This window comes from Pinus tabuliformis, chromosome 6, assembly GCF_031772625.1.
Source record: "Pinus tabuliformis cultivar Carrire ecotype Pingquan chromosome 6, CPIR1, whole genome shotgun sequence".
Classification (NCBI taxonomy): domain Eukaryota; kingdom Viridiplantae; phylum Streptophyta; class Pinopsida; order Pinales; family Pinaceae; genus Pinus; species Pinus tabuliformis.
In genome coordinates this window covers 1,243,432,673-1,243,459,625 of record NC_142292.1, presented here as the reverse complement: position 1 = coordinate 1,243,459,625, position 26,953 = coordinate 1,243,432,673, and the positions used below count along the sequence as shown (strand labels likewise).

Genomic DNA, 26,953 nt, shown 5'->3' with positions numbered 1-26,953 from the left:
ATGTTTGCTTCCTACTCATCCAAGATATCATAACAAAACTGAAACAACACCCTGATATGCTCTTCATGTCTTCTTCACGCTCTATCCAATCTGATTTTGTAATCCTTATAGTTGCTTCCTTCACTAGAACCATCACCACAGCTGCTTGACACTGAAGCAGATCCTATTGTAGCAGTCTAGTTGTTCCCTCTACTACTTAGCTTCTTCATATTAGTAACCATGAGGAGTGCCCATGCACTGGTTGTCCATTATCCAAATCTCTAAAAGATCATGATAATATGCTTACCCAGTTTCTGCCACACTTCTAGTTCTAAGAAGCAATGTATCCAACCAAGATGCTTCATCTCGAACTCAGATGTCAACTCCCTCTGACACTGAAGTAGGTTTTGACTGCTCCCTCTATCATGGAGGCAAATCTTCCTACCACTGTTGGTCCCTCTGTCACGTAAGTCCTTCTGCTCTCATCATAAACAAGTCATAATAATAAGATCAACGAAGACTCATCAGATATCCATCACCCCAAGCTCAACGTGTCTATTTGTGATCAAACAAAACCTTCTTTAGTCTGAAATCACGAGATTTCATCTCATGTACCTCAAAGCCCTAAGGTAGCTCTAGATACACTTATTCCTCCTCAATTACTTCATTGAGGAAAGTGATCTTTGTATCCACCTAATGCAATTCACAAAGCAATAGAAATAATAATAGTTCTAACATAAGTGTTCCTGATAACTGGAGCAAGTGTATTGTCATAGTCTTCTCCCTCTTTATGGAAGAATGTTCGAACCTCGCTTTGTACTTTTCTATGTTTCCATCTACCACATACTTGTAGATCCACTTGGAATTCACTACTAACTTCCCTCATATCTCGACATAGTGCTCATTAGTGTATCCTTCAAACTTTGTGGCCATGCATGCTCCCTCTGAACTAGGAGCTCTCCTGATCATTAGGAATGTTCTAGATGTCAGTACAAATTCTCCCTCTTTAACACAAATTATTCTAGGAGAATCCTCTTGTCACAAGCTTTGCTTCGTTCTTCCCAATGCTTTCATATGTTGCCAAAGCCTTAGCAACCTTTATGATGTACCTACAACTCTCACTAGGAGGTCATGGAAGAAACGATTATAACCCCGCAAAAAGAAACAAAGACAAGAGGCTAACTAATAATAAAGCAATAATAATCAAAGAAGAGAGATATAAAATACCTGCCTTTTGAGGATTGTAGGAAATTGCCAGCTTCCTCGTGATCTTTGCCTTCTTACATCCATCTTGCAAACTCATCATCCTCATCCTTTCATTCCTTCCTTGCATGAGCTAGGGTTTCTTCTTTCAGCGGAAACATCAATCTAAGTTTTATCCACTAATCTTAGGGCTTTTCAAGACCTTTTGTCTTCTAGGGTTTACAAACCCTAAGAACTCTAAATCTTATTGACACCTTTTGTAAGTCCAATATGCTATTGTGAATCTCATAACATCTTTGAAGTATTTTACTAGATCATATCTCAAATACTTTGAAGGAAAACTCATCCATATACTAATATTTTCTAGCAACGCCTAGACTCAAGCAATAGCTCAGCGAATATAATCATAATCTCAATAGTACAACGCAAGGCATCTTTTGCACTCTTGAGAAGAACCTTTACTCAATTATACAATGTATTTCTTATAGAAGTACAAGGTATATGGCATTAGAGGCTTAGAACTCTGCAACTTCTTTTGAACACATATCTTTCAATCATACGTCAGAATACCAAACACTTTGTCTTGGCCTTATTATGCTTTTCAGCGTTTTGAATCATAAGCCAGATTTAAATATTTTAGGTCTTCACTCTCAAACAAAATAGGATTATCATGTCTGTCGTGTGCAACTTTCTTATCCAAACCATAGGAGGACAAGCATGTGCCATGTAGTTCCCATACTGAATTCAGCAAGTTACTTTTTGCATACATATCACGTAGACAAACTTTGGAGGGAGTTCTTCGTCTTCCAAGACTTGCTTGACTTCATGTTTTTCACCAAGCTTAACTTACCAAGTCAATCAATATCGTTGATCCTTGCATAGAATCATTTAACAACAATCTTAATGCCTTCTCATTTTTATAGTCCTATAATTAGAATAGCCCCCTTTGGGATCTAATACATGGAGGCTTGATCTTGCCCAGTATTAGAACAGAATGAGAGAGTTTGTTCAAATTAATCCATACAAATTATTATCACAGAGTCAAGAATGATGAGTTGAATCCTCATTGTCATAATCAATACTTTAATGTGATTTGCTTGAGGGTACTTCAGCAATGACTCATTTGCCAGGCACACAATAGGTCATATGAAAGAGATTCATATTATATTATCGTCAAAGTATGACAGTTATTACTTAGTTTAGTTTTGAGGCCTAGACAAGTTTGTCTTGTGGCCTTAAAGAAATCAACCTTAGGATAGGTCTCAAAATACTAAAAAAAAATTATACATGAAGATTTTGGTCGGACTTTATCAATCTATAATAGGGCTTCAATATCAAAACTCATCAGAGATGTTATTTCCAGCTGGGTCCTTGTCCAAGTATGATGACGAATGTGGTTCTTGAACCTCTGAATTGTCTAATATGCTTAAGCAAGTACTTTTACCACAATCAATAATTAATTTTGTTGCTTCTCAACAACTTAAAATCTTGATCCAATGCTACCATATTGTCAGGTTTCGATCATACTTCTTTGGGGTTTATCTTACACCGCAAATGAATGTAATAGAATAACTTCCTCAAGGTAACATTGTTGGACTACTATTTAGGATCTGAGACTTCTTGGCCCTTTCAAGGCCTACGACCTAGTAAAGGATCTTTTGGCCTTGATTATCATCCTTAAGGCCTTCCTAAGGTCAACCTTGAGGCCTCCCGATTTTCTACAATCAGTCCTAAGCCTCTCGGTCCCTTGTAGACAAACTGAGACCCCCTTAACCTAGAGTTTCAGCCTCTTTTATTCATACACTAAGGTTTCTCAGACCTCTGTTATAGACTTGTCATTCCTAAGGCTTCTCAACTTTCTACAATCTGCATTGAGGCCTTTCGACATTCTGCAATCTGTTGTAATCTACAAACTTCAGCCCTTCTTCATAATCATCACAGAGGTCGTTTGGTTCTGTCACATGCTTAGGATTTCATATAGGTAGAATAGAACATGGATCTTTTAGTGCACAAACAAATGAAATAGATCTTGGTTTCCTTTGGGAATATTCTTCGTCCTTACAATCAGAGTTGGACTAGGGCTAGAAAAAGCCTTAAAATTTAACTTGAAACAAGATGGTCGCTCTTTCACCCATGCTCTAATACCATGTTGATTTTTAAGAGTCTTCTAATCTAATAATGATTCTTAACTTAATCTTTCATGAGTTCACAATCATTATTAAGCAATTACACAAAAAATCTTCAACGGTAGAAACAAAAAAGCCAAAAGGATCATAAAGAGACAGCCAAACAAGAGACACAAGAATTTTACCCTAGGAATGGGGGAAAACTCAACAACCTTTTCCTTAGAGAATTATTCAATTCAACAATATATACAATCTAATCTTCTAGTAAAAAACAAAGTCAAATTGACCACAAACATACCCAGGTCAAACCTCAGAGTTTAGGTCTACCCATATTCTCGACTTGCCCTTTAAACTCGATATGCCCATGTCTTTCTCCTCCTTTGCTTGAACAGAAGTAAACTTAATTGTCTCCCAATTGATGAAGTCTAATGGGTATATAGTGATTGGATGAACACAAAGTGGTGTGTCCAAAGGGGCGTGGCAACTTGATCATTTGGAGGGCAGACTTGACATTTTTTGGAGCCAAAATTTTCTAGTTTAGAAATTCAAAATTCTCTCTTTTGAGGCCGACATGAAAAACATGTCTTACATAAATTTGAAGAGCTAAAACAGTTAATTATGAAGACCGACCATAGCTACAAAATTCAACAACCATGAAGTTAGGCTATCTTTCAATATTTAATCTCAAGGCCCCTCCCACAATCAAGGATCAAGAACCATCCTTAATTTAGCAATAAGCCTTTGATACTTAATATATTCAAGCATTATTATCAATGAACCTTCGATACTTAATATATTCAAGCAAAGCAACTTTAATTTTCTCTATATTCTTAGTTAGAAAAATAATTTTCTCATTATTCTTAGTTAGAAATTCAAATGTTAAGAAAACTATATTATTGTTTTATATGTTCTATTTAAACTTTAACTCTTGAAATTAATAAGAAATAGTTTTAAAATAGTTCCATTTGATAAATTTTAATTTTAACATATATGTTTTCACTATAATATATAATACTATTCCAAAAACACTTTATATTATAATACTATTCCAAAAACACTTTTTCAAAAAATACTATAGTACTATTCCAAAACACTTTTTCAATAAATAATGCACTCTTCCAAAAACAACAATATTTGTTTTAAGTATATACATATACCGGATAAATTTTAATCTTAACATATACTTTTTCAATATATATATATAGATAGATATATATACTAACTATTCCAAAACACTTTTTCAATATATCCTGCACTCTTCCAAAAACAACAATATTCTTTAAGTGTATACATATACCTCCATCTTTTTAGAATTACACATTACATAATTTTCCAGCTCACCAATTCCATTAGATTTTTTTAATTATTATTAGTCCAAAAATTATTTAATATAATTTTTACTATTAAATTATATTATTTAATTATTATAAACATGTAAAAAAATCAATAGCATGGATTTCAATTATTATATTATCTAATTTATAGGTTTTATTGATTTCAACAAGAAATATATGTTTCAAATAAATTTGCTTCAAGAATATTTATATATTTCAGAGAAATGTGGAAAATGCATATTATTAAAATGTTAGCCACAAATATATATTTGTTGTTGTTTGTTTGTTTTTTTTAAATGTGAAATATATATTCAAGAAAATGTCAATATTTTTTTTTTGGAAAATGGAAAAATCATATTACTCTCAATTAAAAAAAATTACTATTTATGATACAAAAATTATGAAAGAAATGGAAAAATCATATTACTCTCAATGAAAATAAAAATTACTATTTATAATACAAAAATTATAAAATAAATTCACTATTTTAAAAAAGGTTAATTTATTTTTACTATTTTTTTTTGCCAAAATTTGGTAATAATTTTTTTTGTTGCAAATTTGTGATTTTTTTGTTTAAAATGTATTTTGGAGTGCATAAATATATTCAACTCCAATAAACAAACCTCTTTAACACTAGGATTATGCATATTTCATAACACAAACTTGTAATTCCAACAACTCAAACTTGTAATTTCAACAAATCTAACAAAAATTGACCAAAAAAAATGCCTAGAAAAATACCAAACCATTTAAAAAAAAATTAAACTAAGACTTTTTAAAAATATCTTATACCAATTTCAATTTTAAAAATAGTTTGTACTTTTGAAAAGGAATCCCTATATATTTTTTCCAATAATGTAATATTACCACAACTTTGATAATAATGCTATCACAAGTAAATACCTAGACCCTTTCACGATGATTATGGTGTAACCATTATTTTCAAATATGGAAATCGCCTGTGTCCACCAAGGTGGAGAACTAACAGCCATTAACATATTCGAACCAGGGATTTACAAATAGGAGGCAATCCTAAATGCGAATGATTTGATCTCTTCTTGTTGCTCATTCTATATAATCTTTCTCGCAAACATGATCTAAATAATTTGCTGCCTATTCTTAAAAACCAATAATTAAGCCGAAGGCTTTTAATGGTGAGGCTTTGCCTCACCACACTCTACCTAGATTCGTCGGCCGCCACTTAATCTAGCTACAATGTCGTGAGGCAAAGCCTCATCGAGCTCAATCCATTGAGATCTTTCGTTAGATGAAAGATGTGGTAACATTGCCACCTACGTTTTCTGAGGTGAGCATTTCCGAACAAAATACATGACAACTTTTGGCTTCAGTTTTGCAGGAAAGCATCAGTTAATGTAATGTTTAGGCTCTGTTCCACAAGTGAAAAACTCCATCGGATTTGAATCGTGAGATAAGTTTGACGAATTCATATTCTCCAAGTTCTAGGATAAGTGGTAATATGCAACTGAATTTATTGGGGACTACCATAGTTCGCCACCATACCAGCCCTGTGTTGTGTTCTGTTAAACGTCTATAAAATTCTAACTTATTTGGTGGTTAGGGAGGAGAATTGCATTGTTTTTATTCATCCTATTTTCTTGATTTTTGTTTATGAATCTTCTACAGTAAACAGATGTTGGCAAATCACTAAACATTGATCTCTTGTGTTTATGAATCTTATACAAAAACCATATATTGGCAAATCATTAAACATCGAAAACCAGTTGGACAAAAGATAAGAGGTTTTCAGTTGAACGATCCCTTTCTCCTCGACGCGCGAATTATATCGGCATCGACATTTTCTCGAAGCAGGAGGAGCTTGGCATCAGAGGGGGAGCGAATTGCCATCGTTATTATTGGTAGATTTGGCGTTGGTGACATTTTCTCGAAGCAGGAGGAGCTTGGCATCAGAAGGGGAACGAACTGGCCATTGTTATTATTGATGGATTTGGAATCGGTGAGTAAGTGATCGTTCAGAAATTTGGGCTGTGAGTGCGCAGAGAGATTTGCAGGGAGGTTGACGGTGAAGATGTCGAATCCATAATTAGGCCTCCCTACCACAGAGAAAACCACGGTGCCCTCTAATTTTCTCTGATCGTCCATCGCCATGGCCATAAAGTCTGCAGTGAGAAGAATTTCAGCTCAGCTCGTTTTGGGGATGAGCAGAGAATGAGAGTGTGGACATCAAGACTCCCACTCGAAGGACGGGCGCCATGACATCTCTCCATTCGTACAGCTCTCAGCCACACTCGCAGGCTTCGGCTTTTCTTTTCACGAATATGTGAAAATACTTGTTTAACATTCAATTCAGTAAAGAGCAATGTATAAGTGTATTAAATCAACTTCGTTTCCGTAAGTGTATTAAATCAATTTCCTTTCCTTCAAAAATGATGTTCATCTTTTCATAACTGAACTGAGCTCTTCTCAAGCAAGCAAGGTCCTGACTAAGAGGTCTTACCTAACTCGATAAAACATCTGCCTTTCTTTCTTTCTTTTCAAGGGTACATTCCCAATCATTTGAAAAACAAACCTTTATTCCCATTAACTTCCCTTTGCTAAGCCGTATATGTAAACAATATCGTTCGTAATTCTGACAACTTTAGTTGTGTTGCAAATAAAATTAATATAAGAAAGAACCCATGCTTGTCTGTCTTGCGCAGAGTCGCCATGCTTATGAAAAAGACGCTGCTACAATGTGGAGCAGCGAATTTTATTGATGACTATGTTTCAAGGATGGGATATTTACAACCATTCCTTTCTTTTATGATAAAATAAATCTAATGCGCCACAAAACAACTTAGGCAAATTGAACAAAAGAGGTTATGAAATAGGTACCACAAGTTTCAATAAAGGCAGATCTGTCTGTTCTTTGACTAATTCAAATGAACATGACAACTATAAAATTTGTGTCATATGTTGTAATGTATACTCCCAACTACCAGCTGGCACTCAAATTGTGTTATAGATAAGACACTGAATAGCATAAATAACAGAATAAAGTGGGCACCAAGAAAACAAACTTTGAAAAGAGGAGCCTCACATAGAACATATCTTTCAATGTACATAGTCCAGCTGCTGAGTCCCTCTCAGTTGAACCTTGAAATTTCCAAAGTCCATCTGAAATGCGTAACTTATTTCATTTTCTTAATTCAGCCTTATAGCTCTAACGAAAAGGAGAAGGTAGATGTTAAAGGACATACCCATCTACGAGGATTCTCCTTTCTTCAGTTTATCTATGGTCCTTTGAATATGGAGATCTCTTTCCTGAGCTCGCTTTGCTGCCGCTTCCTCATCTAGCTTTTGGATGGGTGCCCACTCTGGCCAAGACCACCATTTCTTTTCACTTGGTTTTTCAGCCTCGCTCAATGCATCTGTGGTTGTAGATTCTAAATACGGCTGTGATCGATATTGTTGAAATTTATTTGCACCAAATTGCAGCCCTGTGCCAACTAATGCAAACATGAAGGCATATTGAAAGGCTCTAGGCCTGCCACCTGAAATACTTTTGTACAATCAAATTATTAGCAGCGTATATAAAAGTAGCGGAATTAATAAAAAGAACAAAAATATAGAGGAAAAAACTGAATGGCCTTGAAAACACATGACTACGAAGAATGGAAGAATATGAAAAAATGCCTCAAACCTTGAATGCGACCGAGCAAACCACCACTGGCAATGCCACCTAGCACAGAGTTTATGGGATCCCCAGGTTCTGCAGCGCGTAGTTCCCTTGCAAGTTCTTGTGCTCCTGCAGACATTCACAAGATATATGAAATCTAGTTTGGACAGCCACAATATTACAAGGAATTTCATACTATCTCACTATATGTTTGTTAGTATAATTTGGTTAGTAGTCCTCCAAAACAAAAAGGTAATGCATAGGTACCCAATGCATGAATCTAGCAAGGCTAACTAAAACTTTAAAGTAGTCAAATGGCAACGCTAAAGCATACTTGCAAATTCTACACAAAATATAACAACTTACAGTTTAGAACTAGACGGATTAACACGTGATAAAACTGCATATACATAATGTACACTAGATATGCTTGTGGAGCACAGCCCCTGGAAGTATTGGTATTAAGTAATACATAATAAGTTAATAACTTCTCAGAGATTAAGAAAAGAGATCCCAAAGTGACATCCCAATATTATAATTATAAGCCAACGTGTGTAATAACGATTCTATTGACCTCTAGATATGCTTGTTCTCACTCATTGCTCATGTAGGCCCACCACTGGGCTAACCTACTACATGTGAACCCTTGTATTCCCCCATTGTAGAAAATTTGAAAATCTGCCTAATCTGAAATTTCCACCTCACTTTTACAGAACTACAGATCTACTTCATAAAGTTTTGAGCATTAGAGCTGAAACTAACTTCTTCAACAGCGCTGCCAGAAACTTCAAACTGCTCAACACTACTGGGCAAACTCAAGAATGTAGGCAGTGTAAAGAATTCAAGCAAAGATCATTTCAGCAGCCCATAGGGCAAGATCTATCTCAATACACATGAAAATTACTTAAACTATAACAGAGATTCCTCAAGAAGTGTGCCTCCCTGGAAGCTAGCACTGATCCCAAGACAAGCATACAACCAATCTAAGCTCTCCATGATGAAGTTATGGTTAATATTCACTTGAGGCCACATCCCAACCCTCTCTTTGATGTACTAGTGGCTTTATTGAGCCTACATGTGGGTAGTAACCCACTTTATTGTATTTGCCTATATTTGACCAGGTCAGCCTAAACACAATCTTGGGGTTAACACCCTAAACTCTAATGGATATGTATAAATAAATCACCCTTCTCATATGTAAATCATTAATTCAAACTGTTATATTGATAAAGGATTAAGGGCAGCCTACCTATAGCACTCCTCTCCTGAGCACTTGTGATTGGACAGCAATCTTCTCTGTTTTGTGCTGGATTTCTCTTTCAAGCACATCGTATGGGTTCATCTCTGTTGTACTCATTACTGAAGTGTTGTTTATATTTTTCTGATGTGTTTTTCCTGGTTGGATTAGGGTTTGCTTAAGTGTTCACCATAGATCTACTATCTCCTTATGATCACAAGATGGAATCAAACTTAGTGTCGACACTTCTTTCTCTAATAATCACATAAGAGAAGTTTTGTCGACGCGTTTCGAACCATCCAGTGTGGTTCATCGCCAGGACAAGATGGAGAAGCAGATCTCGGCACCAGATTAAATAGAGAGAGCAACGTAGAGACCCTTAATAATGTTAACGGTTATAATAAACAGCTAGTTTTTGAAAAAATAATGTTTTAATATATTACATCAATTACTTAGATCAAATTATATTAAATAAAATCAAATATTAAGTTATGGTTCGATATTTAGTCAAATAATTAGACTAATAATTTGACTAAATATCGAACCATAACTTAATATTTGATTTTATTTAATATAATTTGATCTAAGTAATTGATGTAATATATTAAAACATTATTTTTTCAAAAACTAGCTGTTTATTATAACCGTTAACATTATTAAGGGTCTCTACGTTGCTCTCTCTATTTAATCTGGTGCCGAGATCTGCTTCTCAATCTTGTCCTGACAATGAACCACACTGGATGGTTCGAAACGCGTTCAAACCGCGTCGGCAAAACTTCTCTTATGTGATTATTACCGAAAGTTTTTTCTTAATTGTCCAATATGGATCATAGAAGCCTGAATTCAAAGAAAACTTCTCTCTATCCGGCAATTTTTCAAGGTTGATTCAGGTTTGAAACTAGAGTTTTCAGTGCTATTTGAGTCATTTCAGATCTGAAACTGGTTTTCTGCGATCCCTTTTCGGCCAGCAAACAGATTGTAAGGTTATTACCATTTTTTCCACCAGTGACCTCCTTCCATTATTGTTGATTGGCCTTTTTCAGCAGATTTAAGGGATTATTTTGCAGACCTATGTTGTCTTTCAGGGCAACGCACTCCGTTTTTCTTCCCACAGACAATCTAATGCAACTTTTAAGTTTTAAGAGTAGCACCAGTGTTACGGATGGATAATGGTTGTTTCCCATTCTTAATGGGGCCAAATACCATATGTGGACTGATCAAATGATAGCCCTTTTTCGAAGCAAAGGCTTATGGATGTATTTGGAGAAACTGCTTCCCTTTTAAGATGATAATAGTTATGATATAGTATGTTTGAAAAAGGATGCAGCCCTAGGGTTGATCCCTCTTTGTGTTGAGCTAGACCTTGTTCATCACAACAAGGGTAACAAGATTGCAAAGCAGATTTGGGATGCTTTTGTAATGTTCCGTATTGATTAATTGCCCAAGGAAGGACGAAGTAGCCTATCCAACCCCGCAGGCTATAGTCAATGATAAAGGGAGAAACCCATTATCCAATGTTTTGGGGCAAGATTGGGTAAATTTGGGGTAACTAGGGCTCAACTCGTAACCCCTCACAATAAAATAAGGAGAAGTGACCACATAAAGAATCTATAAATAAGAGAGAGGAGAAATCATTCTCTCGTCATTGATTGGTTGGATATCTCTGTCTTTTTGAGCCGAGGCTCTGAGGGTTTTAAGAACCCTTCTTCTTTTGATTAGTTTCGGTGGTGAAGATCCTACCCTAGCTAATCTTCTCTCTCTTTCTCTAAACAGTTTGGTATAATTTTCCGAGGCATTTGCTTCATCTGGACTTTCTGGCATTCAAGGAGAGAAGTTTTGGGATGTTTGTTTGGAAAATATTTTGCGATAAAGGACAGTGAAACTTTGAGGAGCAGAGAGTCAGTTCAGGCATTTGAATTAGGCCAGCGGCCCTATTTCCAGTCCTCCGTGTGGCATTTCTGTGGCTGAGTGAGGTTTGGCCTTGATCTGGGCAGCCAAGTGAGGGTCTGACCAAGCTGTGGCAGTCCAAGGAGTGAAGTCTAGTGAGGGTTCCTCTATGGAAACCAATCTCAGCAGGAGCAAGGAGCTATCCGCACTCCCAGTCAGCTCAGTGCATCAACGAGTGACCCTTGTACCACGGGTCAGGTAAGGGCAATACATTGATTCTGTCCAAGCAATAACACATGGTTTTTAAGGGCACAAGTGGTAGCAGAAGCCTCCTCATCTTGAACAGCGAGGATCCCAGTTTGGTAGCAGTATCAAGATTTGGAACATTTGAGGCCACAGTGGAAAGCAACAGCAATGAGGATCCCAGTTTGGTAGCAGTATCCATATTTGGAACAATTGAAGCCGCAGTGGAAGGAAACAGCCAATAAGCAAGCTTCATAGAATACCTGAAGTCATAAAGGCCCTGATTAAGCAGTCTTAGATTACAAACAGCCTGTAAATTGGGACAGATTGATTAATCTAAGGTTTGACTGTTGTTGCAGTTTTCTATAAAATTGTCAGTGTTCATATTGAAAGGATTGCCATTGTACAACCAGGCTTACTAGTATAATAGACCTAGAGACAAGTTGTTAATTTGAAACTAATATCCTCTCTTAAAATTTGGTGAAACCCTACTGCTTGGCTATATGATTGTGATTCTCTTTATCTATTTGGGATTGAAAGGGAGACTCTGAAAATTAGTCGAAGTATTTTGTGATTCTTTATAATCCTAAGGGCAAAAATTCCCTAAGAACATTACAATGGTATCAGAGTTGTGCAGCCTGCCAGCCTGTGGGCATATGGGTTGATATCAGTGACCCAGGATCTTCAAGGAAGGCTTCAATGGAGGACAGGAAGACAGGAAGAAGTAGTCTCTGGAAGAAACCATGCAAAATATAACTGCTGATTAGTCAGCTTCTTGCCCATTTTGTGAATAATGCAAGTAGCACTATAGTTAATGGATCTAGTGGAGAAGGAAGTGATTACCATGCTCCTCTTCTGCCTAATACCCTCGGACAGATTAGCACTGGGACAGCTAGTCAGAAGACTCCAAGACCTTGGCTTCCCCAATTCCTAGATGGGCGGAAAACAGAAAATTGTAGGCCACCAGAACAGAACAAAGATATTTCAGATTATTGGAGGGAATATTAAACACTAGGAGAGGATACTTGGGCAGCCCTAAAGTTTCAAGAATTCTGTGACATTAAGTACGAAGGTAGGCCCGGAGATTATGGTAAGGGCAGCAGAAAGCAGTCATGAGGAATTGGAATGATTTTTGGACTAACCCTATCCCTGACCTTCATCAATACCTGTATGTGGAACACATGTTGCAGGATCCAGTGAAAGGGACAAGCCTTTCAATATCTAGGGTACTAAGAGTAATCATGACTCTACAAACAGCGAGGTTCAAAATAAGTCTAGGAATGATGAGAAGCCTGACCAGCATTTATCAAATGGACAGAATCCAGCCAATGATACTAAGTTCCCGTGTTTAGTTGATGAGAACCATGAGTTTGAATCTCAGGGTATCTCAATGGAGAAACAGAAGTTTTAATTATCACCCTCAGTTGATGTGACCTGCAAGCTCAAAGAAATAGAGTGTGCCAGGTGAAGAGAACAAGCTGGACGAGAATTGCAAATCTCAATCCCAGGACTTCGAAATTGAGGACAATACCTGTGGCCATGTAATAGATGGGGGGAGGCAATCTGAACCTTGGTTTATGTTACAGAGAAATCCACCATTGGAGTATGTAGTAGAGAAATCCACCAAGCTTGAATCACATGCTGTTACAGAGAATGGTGAAATTGAAATGGAGTGTTTGCTTGTATACAGGGATGCTTCTGTTTTGGAAAACCGAAAACCCGATAACAAGGTTGGAGGATTAAACAGATAATTCAAACTTTCTTAAGACAGATTGCAGAAGAAAATGGCATCTTAGTAGTGGCAAAATTCCTCATCAAGGATCAAGAGGAGGAACCTTGTTTGTTACAATTGATCATTGAGACAGAAAACACAAAAGTAATAAGGAAAGATGGTTTGTTGGTTGTAACTGATGACTGTAATGATCAAGCCCAGGCAATTTCATCAGAAGAGGTTGAAATGGATTTTGTTGATAAAAAGAGTGATGATATTTGTAGAAAATGTAAAGCAAATGACAGAGATTGTCAAGCATACATCAGTGTTCAAGAGGACCCACCTGATGGAGGAGGGGTAGGTGATGCGAGTATGGAGAATCTCCTATTTGATGTTGCTACTGACTTCACAAATCACACTTCTCACCAGAGTAACACAGATTACTCCGATAAAGTCATTACTAACAAAGACCTTACTGTTGAAACAATCAGTCAGAGTAGTGGTGACATAGCTCTAAATACCCCAGTCAAATCCGGCAATGAATTCACTTATGAATGGTTAAATGAGGTTTCCCTCATTGAGACCCAAAACACAGGACCATACACACAGGAAATATAGAAATGATTTATCAATGAAGGAACTTGTTGGAGTCATGGTAAGTGAAGGTACTGGTAGTAAAGGAACTTCCAATAGCTTGGCCAGCATAAATGATAAGTTTGAAATGAAGAGAACTCTCACTGTTAATACAGACTTAGTTTCCTCTGATAATGGGTTATCAACACATCTCCTGAAGATTCTTCTAGGTACTCTGTTGAGTGTGACAATGGGATTAAGTTATAGGTTGACCTGAAAAAAAAATCACTGATTTAATTAAAGAAGGCTGATAAATTGATAATTATGAATTCTGCTCACCTGAACAAAAAGAGAAGCAATCTAAGAAAGATAGTGATGGTGATGGATATGGGCAAAGAAGCTTTCTCAGTCCTATTGTGCTAGCGAATGCCACTTCCTATTCTCATGCATTAACAGAAGATTTGGAACCAGGTGAAATTCCAGCTAATTGCCTTCAAAATATGTCAGTTCCAGCCTGTAAAATTCAAAGGCAAGAAGTGCCCCTTTTCTTGTCCAACAAAAACAGTCTTGTTGAAGGAAAGGTTAACTGTGCCACTGGGGAGGAAACCATGCCATGGATGGATGTCACCATATGAGGAACTTTCTTCACATGAACCAACTATCTCAACACTTGGTAATGAACTGTTTTGTGACCATTCTGAGATGGCAGTCAGAGGAAATCATTTCTCAGAAAGATATGGGTCAGGAAGAAATATTGAGCATGACACATATATTAAGCCTTCAATTCAAGAGAGGTTACCAGATAAAACTTCAACAGAGTATACTTGTAAACAAACACAAAGTGAGAGAGGCATAAGAAGACCAGCAGGCAAATTGATTCAAGAACATGAGAACCTTTCAGAGGACATTGTTGACAAATATGAGCATCATAATGCCAAGAATGTCCTGGAAAATTCTAAATATATCAGACCTAGTTCTGATGGAGTGCCCGAAATGCAAATGACTGCAGCACCGAATTCTGATCTTGGTCAGTCAGATGAAAGAATGAGATCAAGTGAAGGACAATGTTTGGAACCCAAGCCCTGTAAGAGGGAACTTGAAGGAAGTCCTGGGACCTGGCCTGCCTCTGAATGATAGGAAATCTAGTGGATCACCGACTACAGTGCCTACATCCTCGGCTCCAGACAAATCCTTATATGAAAACAAAAACAATGAAAATAGTGGTGCACCAGACTCCTCTAAAGATTGCAATACTCTTGGAGAGATTGGATTGGAAGACAAGAAAAATCCATCCAACCTGTCCATACAGTCCAAGAGCGATGCTGCTACTTCAGTGAACATTTCTTCCTCCATTGATGAAAGGTATGGAAATCCAGGAGGTGAGGAAAGGGCTGAAATGAATAATGACATTGTAAGGGAGTCCGTGTACAGGTTTCCAGGCGAAGATGCACTTGAGGTTGCTATGCAGGTGTCAAAGGAAGTGGAAGAAGAGATGGAAAGCTATGGCAAAGTCTCACTTGAGAAAGAGAATAATTTGGAAGCAAGCACAAATCATAAGAAGATTGTGTCATCCACAGATCAACCCGAATCCAAAGTTGCAGATGAACACACGCCAAAATCCAGAGAGTGGAAGAAGGATGATGAAAAGAATGACGATGGTGACTGTGATGTTGCAGAGATACTGGATGCACGATTAAGAAGTATTTTAGAGAATATTAGACTCGTCTATCTTCTTGAACGAGAAGGGGTTGGGATACCTCTACTAATGGGGAAGATATGCTATCTCTGGGTGAACAATAGAGGCTTGGCATGGCTCACTTATTTTTTCATAATCCCAAGTTTGGCATTCTTGATGAGTGCACCAATGCTACAAGTATTGATGTTGAAGAATAGTTGTACAAGTTTGCAGGTTATCATCAAGAGGATGCACGAGTTCCTAATTGTATTATTGGATAGGCTTCATGAAGATCTAAATCGCATGAAAAACAAGCATTACACAGCGATTGATGATGACAATGAATGCTCAGATAAAACATTAGCAGATATATATCGTGCACACCATTCAAGTTTCAACAGAGGAAGATTCCATATTCAAGAGTTGTTTGAAGGGCAAATTTTGCAACACCCAAACTTGCAATTGCTTGAGGACAAGCAATGTCGGAAGGGGGAACTATATTGTTCCCTATTGATTAATTGCCCAAGGGAGGACGAAGTAGCCTATCCAACCCCATACACTATAGTTAATGATAAAGGGGGAAACTCGTTATCCAATGTATTGGGACAACATTGGGTAAATTTGGGGTAACTGGGGCAAAACTTGTGAAGGAAGCCAGAATTGGGGAGTAAAATAAGGAGAAGAGACCCCATAAGGAATCTATAAATAAGAGAGGAGAAATCATTTTCTCATCAATGATTGGTTGGATATCTCTGTTTTTTTGAGCTGAGGCTCTGAGGGTTTTAAGACCCCTTCTTTTCAATTAGTTTCGGTGATGATGATCCCACCGTAGCTAATCCTCTATCTCTTTCTCTAAACTGTTTGGCATAATTCTCTGAGGCATTTTCTTCATCTGGATTTTCTGGCATTCAAAGGAGAGAAGTCGGGTTGTTTGTTTGAAAACTAGTTTGTAATAAAGGACAATGAAACTTTAAGGAGCACAGAGTCAGTTCAGGCATCCGAATTAGGACAATGGCTATATTTCCAGTCCTATGCGTAACATTTTTGTGGCTGAGGGAGGTCTGGCCTTGATCTGGGCAGCCAAGCAAGGGTTTGATCAAGTTGTGGTAGTCTGAGCGAAGTCTGGTGAGGGTTACTCTGCGGCAACCAACCTCAGTAGGAGCAAGGAGCTATCCGCACTCCCAGTCAGCTCAGTACATCAACAAGTGACCCTTGTACCACAGATCAGGTAAGGGCAATACATTGATTCTGTCCGAGCAGTAACACAGGGTTTTTGAGGGCACAAGTGGTAGTAGAACCCTCACGAGGATCCCAGTTCGGTAGAAATATCAAGATTTGGAACAGTTGAGGCTGCAGTGGAAGGAAATAGCAACAAGGATCCCAATTTGGTAGCAGTATCCAAATTTGGAACAATTGAAGCCGCAGCGGAAGGAAACAACCGTAAGCAAGCTTGGTAGAATAGCTGAAGTAATAAAGGTCCTAGTTAACAAGTCTTGGATTACAAACAGCTTGTAAATTGGGACAGATTGATTAATTTCGGGTTTGACTGTTGTTGCAATCTTATATAAAATTGTCAGTGTTCATAATGAAAGGATTGCCACTGTACAACCAGGCTTACTGGTCTAATAGCCCTAGAGGCAAGTTGTTCATTTGAAACTAATATGCTCTTAAAATTTGGTGAAACCTTACTGCTTAGCTATATGATTGTGATTCTCTTTATCTATTTGAGACTATGTTGCAGGAAACGTAGGGAAAGGGGGCGTTTCCGTACGGAAACGGGTACGAAACGCTGAAACGCGTTTAGTACGGCCTTGAAACGCGTTTAGTAAGTTCCTCAGAAAGAATACCAAAAGGACACCGCTCACAACCAGATCTCAAATCAATACACCAGTATTTTTGACGTGGTTAAAACCCTCAGAGTGCAAGGAGGGAAACAGTCCACGGCCTGTCCCAACGTGGGTACAGACAATTTATTAATCAAAGAATGAAAATTTACATAAGCTTCTCTCATGCACGGATTACCCGAACAATGACCCTCCATGCGCTTTAAATAGAACTCATGGACCAATCGGGTGTCAAGCCACGGATCAAGTGTCGGTAATACCAAGGTGAGAGTGAACCGTCGGATCACTACATATCGTGACCGTCGGATTGTAAGTTACAAAATGTACAACGGTAAAGAAACACACTTTACCTAACTCTAACCTAACTCTATGCTAGACCAAGTTGAACTTAACTATATCCTATGTGTCGGAATATCCTAACATCCCCCCTTAAGAACAACTTGGGATAGGATTGAAGGATTTACAAATATGACACAATAGGAGAAGGAAGGAGGCACTAGAGCCTATCCCCCCTTAGTGACAACTTCCTGAACTCCAAGCATATATCGAAGTTTAGTGAACTTCGCCTCTGTGAGAGCCTTTGTGAAGATGTCTGCAACCTGATCATCTGTTGGACAATATTGCACTTCAAGAACATGGTCATGAATGAGCTTTCTGATGAAGTGCATGTGTAGTTCAATGTGTTTGCTGCGCTGATGCTGGACTGGATCTTTGCATAGCTGAATGGCACTTTGATTATCACACCAAAATGTGGTTGGATGCTGCTGCTCAAAGCCAAATTCGGATAGGATCTGACGAAGCCACAAGGCTTCCTTACTAGCTTCCACGGCACCACGATACTCTGCTTCTGCTGACGAAAGAGAAATGGCAGCCTGTTTCTTACAAGCCCATGTAATAGGTCCTGAACCAAGAGTGAAGACATAACCGGCAGTAGACTTCCGATCATCAAGGTCACCAGCCCAATCAGAATCAGTGAAACCAACTAACAGAGGAGCTGCTTTGGCACTGTAATGAATCCCAAACTGTACTGTACCTCGAACATAACGAAGTATTCTTTTAGCTGCTTTCCAATGACTTTCACGGGGGTTTTGCATAAAACGAGCAACAAGGCCAACAGCAAAGGAAAGATCAGGACGAGTATGGGTTAAATACAAGAGTTTTCCGACAAGTTGACGGTATAAGGTAGCATCAACTTCAGGAGAAGTACAAGAGACTGAAAGTTTGACTCCAGACTGAAAGGGAGAAGGGGCTGGCTTACAGTCTTCCATGTGAAAATGACGAAGAATATCACAAGCATACTTGGACTGGGAAAGGAAAATACCTTCTTGGGATTGCAAGACTTGAAGACCGAGAAAATAGTGTAAGTGTCCTAAGTCTGTCATTTCAAATTTCTTTTTAAGGCTGGACTTCACATGGTTTATAAGGTTGGGATCACTACCAGTAAGAATAAGATCATCAACATAAAGAACAAGGATGATAAGAGAGTTGCCCACTTTCTTGGTGTAGACAGTATTGTCAGAATGACACCTAGAAAAGCCAGATTCTAAAAGAAAGCTATCCATTTTGGCATACCAAGCCCGAGGAGCTTGTTTGAGGCCATAAAGGGATTTCTTAAGTCGACAAACGAGGCTGGAGTCTGTTTGTATGAAGCCAATGGGTTGTTCCATATAGATTTCTTCCTGCAAGTCCCCATGCAAGAAGGCAGATTTAACATCCATTTGATGGACTTCCCATTTTAAAGAGGCAGCAAGGGAAAGAACAAGGCGGATAGAGTTCATTTTGGCAACTGGAGAGAAGGTTTCAGTGTAGTCAATGCCTTCAACCTGTGAAAAGCCCTTAGCAACTAGACGAGCCTTATGTTTATCAACTTTCCCATCTGGTCCATACTTGGTTCTGTAAACCCATTTGCATCTAACAAGTTTGCGTCCCTTTGGTAGAGGAACAAGATCCCATGTATCATTTGTCATCAATGAATGATATTCTTCATTCATAGCTGCTTCCCAATGTGGATGGCCTGAAGCTTCTGCAAAAGTGTCAGGATCATGATTTACTGGAGCTTGAGCCAGTAAAGAAGAGGCTCTTTCAAACTGAGAACGTGTACGTCGCTGATCTGTAGGATCACCGGCAAGATCACCTGCTGCATCCCGAGTAGCACGGACCCATCTTGGAAGTTGAGGATCCTGAGAAGGTGGGGGAGGATTATCATCCTCGCTTTCATCATCAGAAGAAGAAATGTTTTCAAAGATAGAAGAGATAGGAAGAGGTGGCACATCCGTCGGACTAGGCTCGCAGGCCGATTTATTTTCATCAAATTTTACATCTCTTCTAATGATAACATTTTTGGACTTAAATGGAATAAGTCTATAACCTTTTACATCTTCAGAATATCCAACAAAAGTACATTTCTCACTCTTAGGTTCTAAAGCTTTATGCTTTTCATCTGGAATATGGGCCCATGCTTCACTTCCAAACACACGAAAGTGACTTACATCTGGTTTAATGGAACTCCAAGCTTCTTCTGGAGTGATATTCTCTAGAACCTTAGTAGGAGTGCGATTGATTATATAATTTGCACAATTAATTGCTTCGGCCCAAAAACTAAGACTGAGTCCTTTAGATTGCAGCATACAATTAGCCATTTCCTTTAAGGTGCGATTTTTCCTTTCAGCTACACCATTTTGTTGTGGAGCGTATGGAACAGTATGTTGCATTTGAATTCCATTTTCGGTGCAAAAGTTGATGAATGCGTTTTTAACATATTCTCCACCATTATCAGTTCTTAGCTTAAGAATTTGATGTCCAGATTGTTTTTCAACAAATGCTTTGAAGGCCAAAAAAGTGCTAAATACTTCGCTCTTGAGTTTTAAGAAGTATACCCAAGTGCGTCTAGAGAAATCATCAATGAAAGTTAAGAAGTACTTGCAGCCAGAGAATGAAGCAACAGGAAGAGGACCACATAAATCACTGTGCACAAGCTGTAAAGGGGTTGAGGCGTGCCAAGAGGCACGTTTGTCAAAACTGTCCCGATGATGTTTTCCGAGTACACATCCGGAACAAACACCATCTTTGCAAGATACCATAGGAAGACCTGTCACCATATTTTCTTTACATAGATGCTGAAGGGAGCGATAGTTTAAGTGACCAAACCGCTCATGCCAAAGTTTGCTCACTTCATCATTATGAGCAACAAACACTGAGGGAAGATGGGATGACCCAAAGTTGTGAAACTTATACAACCTTTTGGAATCATCAGCAAGACCAGTAGCTAGAATCTGTTTAGGATCTTTTAGATCCTTGATTACAACATCATGAGGTGAAAATTCAACAATTTTACCTTCACCTGAATGAGTTATCTGATAGACAGATAGAAGGTTGCAGGATAAGTTTGGAACACATAATACATCATTGAACTGACCATTGTCTAGATGAACAGTTCCAGTCCCTACAACATTAAGAGATCTATCATCACCAACATATATATTTTTGGTGTTACAATCATTTAAAGAAGAAAACATGGCTTGGTTTTTGGCCATGTGACAAGAGGCTCCAGAATCAATGAGCCACTCATGAGAATGAGAAGAAGAAGAAGATACATTTAATGCATAACCAGACTGAGATGATTGACGATGACATGCAGAAAGTGCCGTTCCGGAAGTTGAAGTTGAAGTAGGCTCCAGATGGATGTTATGTTTCTTCATTGCGGCTTCCAAGGCTTCCATCTTCTTAAAGCATTTAGATTCTAAGTGGCCATCTCGATTACAAAAGTTACAATGTCTGTCAGTCCTCTTCCATTTGTTTTTATTGGTCTTGTCATTTTGCTGAAATGATCTTTCATCTTGAGGCTGAGTTGGTTTAGGACCATTCCTTTGAGGATAAGACTTCTTAGGATTCTTTGAATTTGGTTGCTGCTGGGCGGCTAACGCTTTCGAGGAAGAGTTTCCAAGATTAAGAAGACCAAGGTGTAAGAGTTTTTCTTGTTCTCTTATTAAGGAATCACAAAAGGAGTCAAAGGAAGGGGTTTGTAGTCTTTGCCTTGACAAATGAAAGCTTCCCTTGTAGAATGGAAAGTGGAAACAAATACAGAGTAGGCTGGTCCCAACTTAGTAAGGATGGAATAAATAAGGTTACCATCTTCTTTCTTAACTTTAACACCTTCCAAGAGATATCTAAGGGTCTTGAATTTGGACAAGAAATCTTCAATGCAAGAAAAATTATTAGGATCCAAAGTAAGCAACTCATTCTCAAGTTGATGGGCTCTAATTTCATTTTTAATCCCAAAAACTTTAGCAAGTTTTTCTAATGCTTCATGAGGAGTTTCAATTTCTGCAATGTGGAATCTAAGATCAGGAGAAACAGACATTCCTATCAAACCACGTGCTTGATCTTGTCTATTTTCCCATTTTTCGGCCTTGTCTTCATCTTTGGGTTTCTTCTCTTGGTCTGTGGCTATTCTGAAGAGACCTTTACTTCTAAGTAAATCTCCCATGTAGGCTACCCATTGGAAGTAGTTAGTGCTGTCAAGAATGACTTGGCATGGACTTTCCATTTTTTGAAAAAAATCCTGAAGCTGAAGATGCTGAAAGTAAGTGGTCCAATGGATAGATCTCGAAAAAATAGGCGGTTTTAAAAAAAACGGCTCTGAAAAAGGCTTCCGGATGAAGAAGATATGGCTTTTTGAAAAAAAATTGTTGACGTTGCCGGCAAAGTGCGCGAATGTGCGGGAATGAAAAAATCCGCCCCCACAAAATGGAGACTTGAACCCAAGACCTCTACTCTCTTAAAAAGTCTTTGAACCAATTGATCTATACAAAATATTTGAGAGAGAGAGAGAGAGAGAGAGAGAGAGGGGGGGGGCCTCGATTTGCGTGCTTGCCTTGGGAAGGCTCTTTTCCCCTACAAAACACAAAACCCAACACGAATATGCAAAGAAAAACGAACCTTACGGCTCAAAGTTAGCTTTAGCCAAAAAACTAGAATTTTAAAAAAAAAATCTCAAAGTTAGCTTTTAACCGAAAAACTAAATATTTTTCTCAATGTTTCTGATTTTCCAAGATCACACTAAGGTGCAGGGAAAAGAGCATACGCATGAGAAAAATCCTTTCTTTCTGTTTCTGATTTGCCCAGATCGCACAGAGTCGCAGGGCAAAGAGCATACGCAGAAATGAAAGGTATAGATCCGGGAAAAAAAAGGCTAAATAAACCGAAACCGAAATAAGCAGAGAGAAAATGACAGTAAACTGCAAAAAAAAAACACTGTATACCTCCCGATCTGAAAAATGACGCAGCTAGGGCTACCGGAAACCTTTTCGTGTGAAACGAAAGGGGTTCCTCACTGAAACAGATGCTCCGAACGCAACAGAGCAGTCCTCTCGGCCCGAAAGCAGTCAGAAACAGCAGATCTAGGAAACGACAGCCGCATGCAGTTCTACCGGCTTCAGATTTGGATCACCAACGGACGCGGCCCTCAAATAGCTCTGATACCATGTAGGAATTTACAGGGTAAGTTCCTCAGAAAGAATACCAAAAGGACACCGCTCACAACCAGATCTCAAATCAATACACCAGTATTTTTGACGTGGTTAAAACCCTCAGAGTGCAAGGAGGGAAACAGTCCACGGCCTGTCCCAACGTGGGTACAAACAATTTATTAATCAAAGAATGAAAATTTACATAAGCTTCTCTCATGCACGGATTACCCGAACAATGACCCTCCATGCGCTTTAAATAGAACTCATGGACCAATCGGGTGTCAAGCCACGGATCAAGTGTCGGTAATACCGAGGTGAGAGTGAACCGTCGGATCACTACATATCGTGACCGTCGGATTGTAAGTTACAAAATGTACAACGGTAAAGAAACACACTTTACCTAACTCTAACCTAACTCTATGCTAGACCAAGTTGAACTTAACTATATCCTATGTGTCGGAATATCCTAACATCCCGAAACTGAAACGTGGCCAATACGGCCCGAAACGCGTTTCAGGGCCGTACGACTCACGTTTCAGCGTTTTACTTGTGTTTTTTTCTGTTTTAAATTTAGTTTGTTTTCTAATTTATTTTTAGGTTATCCTAGTGACTTCTAGTTGCTTCTAGATGCCTGTCTAAAGTTATAAAAGTGAACTTTTGTCCTAGTGTTGATATGCAATTCATGGTAATGTTAAATTCTTAAAGTAAAAATGATATTCTCCTTTATTTTTCATTTTCATCCTTTTACTTAAATTTTTAACATTACCATGAAATGACTCAGGATGTTTGAGAGTGGTTTCACCCTCATTGGATTTCATATGGAGAAAGTAGAATTTTAGATCTCACTCAAAATCCAGCAGACTTATCTGTTTTTCAGGATTTCAGGATTAGGGGATTGCAATGTTTCCATTGGATTTTATCATGTACTAAGGTATGGAACTTGTATTTAATCAAGAGAACCAAGCCCTCTATGCAGGGGAGACTCCCAATAATGAAGAGCATGTAGAATACTAGGGTATGAAACTTGTATTTAATCAAGAGCACTAAGGTCATTTGACTATGTAGGAGGAGACTCCCAATCAAGCACGAGACAAGAAATTAGAAATTTCTCGTGGCTGATTTTGGATATTTCTATTTTCATTATGTGATCATTCATGAGTAAATGTGATGTAAATTTAGAGACTTATAGTTTATGCATTGACAATTGACAATTTTATCATAATGTAATAAATTAGAATGTATCATATATGCTTTATGATTGCACATATTTCTTAAATGTCTTAAGATATATATATATATATATATATATATTCGCGTTTCCCCGTTTCCAAAATTTGGGGAGGTCGCGTTTCGTATCGCTTCCCGTTTCGGAAACTCGTACCCGTTTCCCCGTTTCGTGTAACTTAGATTTGAGATTGAAAGGGAGACTAAAAATTAGTCAAATTATTTTGTGATTCTTTATAACCCTGAGGGAAAAAATTCCCTGGGAACATTAGAGCTTTCCACAATTTATTTGATGCAGTGAATAATACTCAAGTCAATCAACTTGAAATTAAGCTCTTCAACCTCAAAATGACACATTAATTTACCATCAAAAAGTATATTTCTAGGTTCAAGACCCTGAAGCATGACATTGTTGCATCTGGTGGCCAAGATAAAAAGACTCCAAAAATATCAATATTGTCCTTAATAACCTCTCATGCAGTCAAAAATTTTATGATCATCTTTTACAGCAATCTTTTTCTTAAGGAACGTGATGTGTTTTCTAACCTTATCCCGCATCATGTCAATCAAGGAATTTGTGTGAACTACCCTATAGAGATCAAGCCCATTCTAAGGCTTCAAAGAAGAAGAGGATGACCTTCTCTTATTTCCATATTGAGGGGCATGCTTCAAAAATAGCCTTCTTCATCTTCAAAAGATTGAAGAAATTGCTCAACAAACAACAAGCAACAATGCCCTCTTCAAAGAAAAGGCTGGTAACTTTGCACATTTAATTAAGCACTCTACTTTATGGTCTTCCACCTCTTTACAATAATGACTCACAGATTATGGGGCAACTAGACATATGAAGAAGCACAAGCACCTTCTCTCCTGTTAAATCGCATAACACCAACCCAGATTTATTTTCTCGTGACAATTATTTATTTCCAACAATTTATTTAATTAACAAAATAAATCTTGAATTAGAGAAAAATAAAATCATTGGTAGTTTAACATCTAGAAATATATGCAATGGAAATAAATCAAAAAGATCAATCACACATGCAATAGAAATAAGCCACCTACAACAATTCTCTGTCATTTATTAATATAGAAAATCATGGTTTCAACCCATAGATAATTTACAAAGAAAAATATTATGACTGGAACCTGCAACTCGGCCCCACTAGAATAATTCAACCCAACGAAAATCTGCCAACTGGAAATCGACCTCTAAAGAAAATTGGCCCACCTCTCACCAGAAAATCGTCCTCTGCACCTAGCTCTTACTCTGCCTCTACGCACTCACAACTCGGCTCTGGCAAATGGGCCTTGTGGAAACAACTAGAAATTATCCCGTATTATGCTTCCTTCTCCTCTATTGAACTGAGCCTCACACTCCAAAAAATTCGCTCTCTCCTTGAGAAAATTGCTTTCCCGAAACTGTTTTAGCCACCTCTCGCTCTTGTGGTGTCGTCACCTCTTCACTAGGCTTATTTTATAATCATCATTAAGCCCAAATCCCTAACCATAATCTCCCTTCTAAAAGATCTTGGAGACCAATGGTTGAGATTATTTCTAATTCACTTAAATAATTAAATTATTTATATTTAGAAAATGACTTAATAGTCCACAATAACTAATTGACTTTACTTATTGTACTTTTCCTAAGTTAGACTTAGGAAAGAAGACATAAATCACTTACTCCACCAAGCAAGTGCCTAAAGAGGCAATAAATCATTTTCCACATGCTAAGACACCAAGCCTATGCAGAATACCTTCCAAAGATTTAATTAACAAAATAAATCTTGAATTAGAGAAAAATAAAATCATTGGTATTTTAGCATCTAGAAATATATGCAGTGGAAATAAATCAGACAGATCAATCACATTGCAATAGAAATAGGTCACCCACAACAATTCTCTGTCATTTATTAATATAGAAAATCATGGTTTCAACCCATAGAGAATTTACAAATAAAATATTATGACTAGAACCTGCAACTCGGCCCCACTAGAATAATTCAACCCAACAAAAATCGGCCAACTGGAAATCGACCTCTAAAGAAAATTGGCCCACCTCTCACGAGAAAATCGTTCTCTGCACCTAGCTCTCACTCTGCCTCTATGCACTCACAGCTCGGCTCTAGCAAAGGCCTTGTGGAAACAACTCGAAATTATCCATGTATTATGCTTCCTTCTCCTCTATTGAATTGAGCCTCACACTCCAAAGAATTCACTCTCTCCTTGAGAAAATTGCTTTCCCAAAAATGTTTTAGCCACCTCTCTCTCTTGTGGTGTCTTCACCTCTTCCCTAGGCTTCTTTTATAATCATCATTAAGCCCAAATCCCTAACCATAATCTCCCTTCTAAAAGATCTTGGAGATCAATGGTTGAGCACTTGAATAATTAAATTATTTATATTTAGAAAATGACATAATAGTCCACAATAACTAATTGGCTTTAATTATTGTACTTTTCCTAAGTTAGACTTAGGAAAGAAGACATAGATCACTTACTCCACCAAGCAAGAGCCTAAAGAGGCAATAAATCATCTTCCACATGCTAAGACACCAAGCCTATGCAGAAGACCTTTTGAAGCTACCGCAAGCTTCAACACTCCCTCCTAGCAAGGAAGTGATTCTCCATCACCCCATCTTATCTTGGTAGTTCACAAACTTCCCTTTCACTAGAGGCTTAGTGAGAATATTTGCCACCTACTCCTCTGTGGAAATGTACTATAATCTCACAAAACCTCTTTTACCCTGTCTCTGATGAAGTGATATATGATCTTGATGTGCTTGGATCGATCCTGAAACATGGGATTCTCAAA

At 38.0% G+C, this 26,953-nt stretch overlaps 1 protein-coding gene across 3 annotated transcripts in view; it reads right to left on the bottom strand.

Moving 5' to 3' along the window:
- Window positions 1-7,331: 7,331 nt before the first annotated feature.
- The window catches only part of LOC149263187 (uncharacterized), a 198,627-nt gene continuing 179,005 nt past the window's right edge, over window positions 7,332-26,953 (bottom strand). The window contains exons 3-5 of one of the 3 annotated variants that reach the window (XM_089425903.1): window positions 8,297-8,408; window positions 7,861-8,162; window positions 7,332-7,777 (exon numbers count right to left, since the gene is read on the bottom strand). In XM_089425903.1, the coding sequence (XP_089282029.1) occupies window positions 7,865-8,162; window positions 8,297-8,408 (410 nt within the window). In that variant the 3' untranslated portion in view covers window positions 7,332-7,777; window positions 7,861-7,864. Of the gene's footprint in view, window positions 8,163-8,296; window positions 8,409-26,953 lie in introns of all 3 variants that reach the window. The other 2 variants (XM_089425902.1, XM_089425907.1) reach the window with 2 other exon arrangements.